The following is a 7574-nucleotide window of genomic DNA, read 5'->3' as shown; positions in this document are numbered from 1 at the left end:
AGTGATTGTACTTACTCCTCCCTGTATCTTTGGGAATTGAAATCAAACGGAAAGACAATTTACAATATCCATCTCTTTTATTGCAGATCAAAGCATTAATACATGCAGATTATCTCTGCTTTCTTAATAAATAACAGTAAACATCTTACCAACTTGAAGCAAACCAAACTTTTTTTTCAAAATTGAAGTTAAAACAAAATTGGCAGATGCATAAATGCCAAAGAAGTTGAAAGAAAAAAAAAACTGATTTTAATCTCAGGAGATAGGTAGCGTCCAGGGTCCAGTTTCATCAGCACTGGAAAGAATCCATTGGAAATAATTATCCTATGGACAGTTATCCTGTAAATAAAGTGATGTTTCACAATAATTGTACACTTTTTTTCCTGTTTTTGATGATACTATCCAGTGGTTATAAATGGGTGTTATCTGCAGTATAACTGTCCAGAGGATAAAAAATTATCCAATGGATAGTGGTATCCATAGGATATTATGCTATCCAGTGTGCATAAAAACTGGGTTCAGAAAGGCAATATAATCCCTTCCATTGATAGATGTATTTTATTACAACATGGTTTTCTCAGAAACATCCCAAATACATATTAAGCATTTGAAAATGACTTCGAAGTTTTACATCCACCAGAGAAAAGGTGAAGTAACGAAATGTCTGGCATCACTTAGCGTAGGGACAATTTCAACTTCTTGGTAGTGTGCACATTTCACACTCTCCCCTGCCTGGCTGGTTGAAAAATGTGCAATGTGCACAGGGCCATCCACGTATTGGTGGGAGGGGCTCAGCATTTGGTCCAACAAAAGATCCCTCCCTTGGCAGTGGGGTTGGAGATGGGACTGAAAATGATAAAATGCGATTACGAATAATGCAAAAAATTTGACTTCTAGTCCAGAGGTATAAATATAAAATACTTATAGATAATTTTCTGTAAAAAATCACATGGTGCAATATTTTCAATGTAGTAAAACTAGAAGACAGAAAAGGATGACCTAAACTTTACCATTTGCTTCCATCAGCTGTTCTACAGTTCCCCACTCTTCTGTTTTGGATAGGTGGTGTGCTAATGTCTCATCTTTGTTTCTCACTGCTTCTAATAAGCTATTCATGTGGTCCTGAAAGGAAAATTAATGCTTTTCTTGAAAACCCTAATATTAATGTTTCAATAAACAGAATGTGACAAGAATTGTAGCCCTAAAATTCTGAAATTTCTACTTTAAATCTTTAAAGTATAAGAATAAAGAATAAAATTTATCCATTTAGCAAGCTGTAAATGTGAAGAGAAAAACCCCTTCATTTTTCATGACACCATCTTATTAAAATCTTTCAACCCTGGTTTCAAACTAGTGTGAGCATTAAAAATATTCATTTTGCCAATCATAATCCCACTTCCTATTTTAACACAAAACTGAAGAATATAATTCCAACATAACAGCAATCTTTGTTAATCAGTGGAAAAATGGTAAGATTGTGCCCAAGTACACTACATTGTGATTGTTACCTTTGGTACAATCATAAACACAGGTATAAAAAATCAAGTATCTCACAACTAAAAATGAAAACAAACACCCAGGACAATACTCCCTCAGACTTCACATATGTACACTCCACAAATTTATGATCTTTCCTCTAAACCTACCTTCAGAGGTAGCATATCACAAGTAGCCAGGAAAATTAACAAATGGAAATCTGACATAGCATTGAGAAAATCTTCCCTTGTAAACTGGTGCATGTAGCTGGTCAGGGCATTAAAATCCTTAAAAAGTAAATTAAATGAAATAGAATGTTTTATAATAAATAATATATTTGCAATCCTATGCAACTAGAAACATTACACATTAAAAAAGAATTTTGTTCAGAGATAAGGAGCTTTGCATTATTCAAAGCAGTAAAAAGTAATGAAGTGAAAAGATGCAACAAAGCAATAAATGTTTCACTTCCTGCCTAATTTACAAGAAATATGAAAGCACAGGTGATTTTGCTGGTTTATAATCAAGTTACATCTGTTCCCGAATTCCACAAATACCCACTAAAAGATATTTGGGAAAAAATCAAAAGAGATGAAAAACAATGGACTTTCAAATGTTGTGTTATCGAGTATACATGATTTTTAAACAGATCATAATTATTTAGCACAAGCTGACAATTTTCTTTCTATTTAAAAGTGTTATTTTGAACATTTCTAAACCTCAGCCTCCTCACCTGGATCTCCCCCACTTCTGCTCTGTTCTCTATGGGGAAAGGCTTGATGCCATCTCTGTAAAAGAAAGTATACTGCTGCTCCACAGGAAAGGCTGCTGCCATGTCTATGAGAAGGTACTCTACTGGAAGAGGACGGGCAAGCTGCATCACTTCATTGCCGTATTCATCTTTATCCTGTAGGAAAGTATTATAAAGTTATCTTATGCATAATCCAGCATTTCTCATTAAATTGCAGTGTTTCTATGCAGCATAATACATTCTACAGTATGCATAATATATGTAATACATATGATGTTTTGGTATTGAGGGATAGCGAAAGATTAAGTGAACAGTTGAGAAATGTTTAGTGCATGATGATATATGTACATGTATAAGTATATGCTGCACAATTACAATTTACACAGGCAGCCATCTATGCTCTGCAATTTTTATATGCAAGTATTATTCAGAAAGTGCACTTGCCTTGTAAAACACATCTGGCACATACTGCTTGTTTGACGATTCCTTGATAAATCCCAGTTCTGGGGCATCTTTAGTGGGAATAAAACAGTCATCTCTCACCAAGGCCATGCATTGGTCTGACACCTGGTACCCTTCAAAATGAATCTGTCCTGAAGCATCTCCTGGAAGATAAATCAAACAAATATAAGTCAGCTTATCAGCTTTGAAATCAAATATAAAGAATATTTTTCATGAGTGTGGCCAGAGGTAGCCTGACGGTCAACTGATCTGAAGAATTTTAAGATACTTTTATCATGTTAAGTCTGACTTCATTTACCACTACTATCAGAGAACAGGGGTGATGTCCAAAAGGCAATCTTTGAAGTCAATTTGCCATCATTATCTGAGAAATAAAACTTAAGCTTAATGCGCCCTTATACTGCAGACTTGCACCCGATTATGTCCAATACCATCTCAGAGCATGCTTTTGGAAAATCATGTTAAATAGTGTAAGTGTAAAAAGTAATTAATTTTATAAAATAATAATAATAATAATAATAATAATAAAAGTATTAACAGTAAACTGATGGCAATTTGAAAAGGAGCCATGGACAAACTTAAAACTGGAAAAAGAAAAGATATTATTTTCTCAAATCAATTTGCTATCCAAAAATGTTGACGTCTACCTGCCCTGTAATAAAGAATATTTAAACTTACCTGTTACTACAACAGTGACAAATTTTGATCCAAAATGCCCATCTGGAGAAAGCTTACAAGGGTTGGGGTGTTTATTCTGAAACTCTGCAGCCATGATGCATTCTTCTGCACTTAAGAAATGGGTATCCTGGGGACAAAGCATTTACATGCGATTTAGAATGCAGTTGTTTTTATAACATACAGACAGCAATCCCCACTGAGCCACAACACATACTTCAATATGGTCAATGTTTGTGCTTCTTAATGCTACTTCATAGTGACTTTATCTCCTAGAAAATGGGCAATACGGTTTAAGCTATACAAAAACGCAGTGTTCAACATATCTGTAGAGGCGAAAACAGACAAATCAAATCTTGAATAATTCTTATTCTATTTGACAGCTCAGCCCCTCTATGAACATTACAAACAACTGCTTGCTGTGTTGGTTTTGAAACAGATATAAGATACAATATCACATTTCCAAAAAGGTAGACCTAAAGGACCACTTAGCTTAACAACATGACATGGTTTACATATTCATATTCATGCTTTAAAAAAAATTAATTAACTTTACCACAGTTCCTCTGTAATGCTTTACTGTTCCAGTCTTCAAGTCCTTGGCTATTAAATCTGTAAAAATCCACCCCACTTTTTGCAAGCCAAGCTGAGCAGCTATATTACTGACTAGTTCCTCTTTCTCATCTGGTAACAGCTCTACACTGTCTCTTCCACTTACCTATACATAAAATAAATTCTCCATCAATGAAAAAAAGAAAAATAATAAAATAGGTTAAATTCAGTTTTTCTAATTCTTAACAGATTACTCTTCTTACAATTAACTGCTGAAAGCTAATTGCTTTCACATGAAAGGACATCAATAAAAATGAGGCTATGTATAAATTTGGCATCCTTTTTAAATTTTATTAGAAAATTCGAAGATTCATTGGTCTGAAACTGTTTTTTTTTTTTTTTTTACATTTGTGCAGCAGTTCATTGCTCTGAATTTCAGAGGCAATTTCTATAAGAAAAAGCTATAAAAACATTTCTCTTTTAAATTTCATACTTGTGGTGGTTCATAGATGGCTGAAACTGTAGCTCTAATTCCTAGAGGAATGTCTTTATGGTGTTCATATTTCCCATACAGAAAGCCAATTCTTTGGTTGCCACTGCTGCGCCAATAGTTGAAAAAATTGTCTACCAGGGCATGGTTCTCAAACATAATGTAGTCAACATGCCGGAATTTCTGAAATCAACAAACATAAAAAAAATTCTAAAAACATGACTAAACATACTTAGTAAACATCAATCAATTCAGGTTTAAGCAGTAAAATAATCAATAGGAAACATGACTTATGATCACTATTTTCATTTTACCCTGCACTAAATGCCATTTTGAAAATAAAACTTCCCAAACAAGTTAAAAAACAGTGTACAGCAATTGTTGATGTAAGTTTTAAATGTGAACAATGATTTTATCTATAATATCTGTCTAAAAATTATTGGTGCACAGGGAATACATAACTGTGTCTCTCTGTTAAAACTACAAGGTGACCTAAAAAAAAAAAAAAAAAAAAAAAAAAAAAAAAAAAAAAAAAAAAAAAAAAAGAAATCGACCAAGATAACTAAAACTTTTGGGAATGATGATGCACATATTGAAGTTCAAGTCCAGCAAATTTCTTGAATGGGTTTAATAAAATTTTTTTTTTGGGGGGGGGGGGGGGGGGGAGGGGGGGGGCACCCTGTAGTTCCATGCAGAGTGTCTCAACATTCTCACCTGTCTGCTCAGAGTGACTGCACTGGGCTGACACTTTGTACAGATACCACCAGGCCAGGGTGGGTGCTCTTTACAGCCAGGCTTGATTTTACAACTTAAATTTTCCAAAGTTGCAAATTTTCCTCTGAAATAACAATGTTAAATATCTGAAAACTAGGCACTGAAGGAGCATATCTATCTTTTACTGTTTAAATGAATATAAGCAACATTCAATGAGTAAAAATCACAATATTTCACTTCAATGATGTACAGGTACTATGCAGGAAAATGGATGGATGTCCAACTGATAAATTAGGTTAAACCTGTGCATAAATTCACTTTTTTATCTGATATCTATCAAGGTTAATACATTGCAATGTCACCTACTTGTCAACTCCAGATTTCATTCTTCTTATATTTGAATGGAAAGATAAAAACTTTATAGGTGGATCTGCTTGTTTTAGATACTGCTCATCATATGGCTGAAAAAAGAACATGACCAATATCAAACAATGAGCATAAAATTCAATATAACTAATGATCGGATGTTTTTTTTATACCCAAAGAAAACATATTTTAAACAGACAATTTGAAAATCAATTTTTCTATTTTACTATATAATTACTGGGAAGTAACCCAATAAGTCATACCTCTAGCGGAACACAATGAAGACACTTCCCTGAGCTACCATGATGACATCTGGAAAGAAGAAAAAATTGTCACACCATGAGAAAATATAATACTTCAGAATCTACTAAAACACTGCAGAGGGTATAGAATCTACAAAGATTCGAAGATTCATTGGTCTAATACCTAATACAGAGTGTATAGTACAGACACATTAGTTAAAAACTTGTTCAATATTCACTTTCCAGCTAATTTCTTTCATGCTAGTTTAATTCAACGGTAACAGCTAATCAAAAAATCAGTTTTTAACTTACAACTGTTCATTTTTTGATCTGTATATCTTCCCATCCATTTTTTCCAGCAGCTGATCCACCTCATCTTCCACAACATCACTACCTAACACTGGCCTGCTGTCATCAGGGACATTAGCAGCAGGCACTGGGGAGCTGGAGACCTCAGGAAACGGGGTATGATCACCTTCAACTCTTGCCCCACAGGTAGGAAACAGGTAAAGCATATCCCCATGTCTGTAATTCAAACAACAGTTATATCTAAATAGCTGTAAATGGCCTCGATTTAGTGGACAACTCAGACTGAATATTTCATATTAAGCTATATAAGTGTACAAGTGAGCTTCCTGAAACTTGTAACTGACAGCCCATACTTTTGCTTTTAATTTCACATTCTGTTCTTTCTTATTTTCCATAAAATTTTCAAAAAATACAAAGGTGGTAAATAGATAATTCAAAAGCATTGTATCCTGGGAAGGGGGTGTTGTCTTGGGGGGGGGGGGGGATAGTCCTGGAATCGATAAAAACATGTAGTATCTAAATTGACTACAGTTATCTTCTTAACATGTCATGACAGAATTGAAGGAGTTAATTCAAATAGATATTTCCCATGGGCTTACTTGAGATTATATGAAACAAGACTTCTGGATCGTGAACCTTTCAATTCTTCTGTTTTGTCTCTGCCTTTATACACACTCCAGTCTGCTCTGGATACTCCAAACTCTTTGCAAACCTGTTCCAATTAAAATATTTATTTATGATTCAAATCCTTACTGAACACAACCCAATATAATGGAAAACATTGATTATGAAGATTTTGTCTACTCACAAAAGTTCCTTTTATCTACAAAAACTGTTCAATAAAACGTATTCCTCTGTTTAAATGCTCATAACATGAACTTGCTGTGTGATGTCATACACCAACCTTTTCTACAAAATCAATGATTTTCTCCGATGTTGTGACTTGAAGACGCTTTGTTCCATGTTCTGGTGACTGAATTCTTAAAATCTGAAGGAAAAATATACAAACAGAGATAGAAAGTCATTGATAACAAAATATTAATTTGCATCATGCTCAAAACATTTGACATCAAGTAAATGCCGATCATGACTATGACAATAGAAATACTGAAAAAGTACAATGAATGACACGTGTCTTCATAAACACCACTATATTGAGTAGAAGCCCCATCTTAAAAATCGATATGTAAAAGGGAGTTTTCCCGTTTTGTTTTACATTTGACAAATATATAAAACAGCTGATTCATTCAATCAATCGTCATCTAGCAGACAACAGTCTGAAGTAAACGTACACAATCTCACTGGCAAAAAAATCGTCCAAACCCTTTAAAGATAAAGTCCCGGTTTTCCTTATCTAGCAACTTACCAACTGTTTGCTCATCTTGACAGTCCAGTGTCTTCGAAAAACTACACAACGACATACAGGAAATTTTCTACTGCACTGACTCGGCCATGTTAGATCTCGCACCTGCTGGTATCGGTAAGACGTGAACTAGAATTTTTAGCTCCTAAATGAATATAATAACAATAAATACCG

At 34.2% G+C, this 7574-nt stretch overlaps 1 protein-coding gene across 1 annotated transcript; it reads right to left on the bottom strand.

Annotated features, from left to right (window-relative positions):
• Nucleotides 1–58: 58 nt before the first annotated feature.
• Nucleotides 59–7572, bottom strand: LOC106172374 (nuclear protein localization protein 4 homolog). The gene is made up of 15 exons (XM_013553045.2): nucleotides 7404–7572; nucleotides 6942–7025; nucleotides 6637–6749; nucleotides 6041–6253; nucleotides 5750–5798; nucleotides 5487–5581; nucleotides 5121–5244; nucleotides 4410–4589; nucleotides 3921–4082; nucleotides 3368–3494; nucleotides 2672–2832; nucleotides 2210–2383; nucleotides 1647–1763; nucleotides 1011–1122; nucleotides 59–846 (listed from the first exon to the last, which is right to left on the bottom strand). Exons 1-15 carry the CDS (start codon nucleotides 7416–7418, stop codon nucleotides 692–694), a joined length of 1881 nt encoding a protein of 626 aa, XP_013408499.1. The 5' UTR covers nucleotides 7419–7572; the 3' UTR covers nucleotides 59–691.
• Nucleotides 7573–7574: the final 2 nt, after the last annotated feature.

The sequence above is a fragment of the Lingula anatina genome, chromosome 2 (assembly GCF_051362555.1).
Source record: "Lingula anatina isolate TDL-2025a chromosome 2, LinAna3.0, whole genome shotgun sequence".
Lineage (NCBI taxonomy): Eukaryota > Metazoa > Brachiopoda > Lingulata > Lingulida > Lingulidae > Lingula > Lingula anatina.
The sequence above is the reverse complement of the archived record's forward strand: the minus strand, read 5'-3'. Positions and strand labels throughout refer to the sequence as shown.

Bases quoted from the DNA above. Each gene is read 5' to 3' on its own strand.
- LOC106172374 (XM_013553045.2), bottom strand. The intron at 3,495-3,920 runs GTAAAGTTAATT...CTTTGTCCCCAG, and splicing joins AGCATTACAGAGGAACTGTG to GATACCCATTTCTTAAGTGC. The intron at 847-1,010 runs GTAAAGTTTAGG...TATCATTTTCAG, and splicing joins ACAGCTGATGGAAGCAAATG to TCCCATCTCCAACCCCACTG.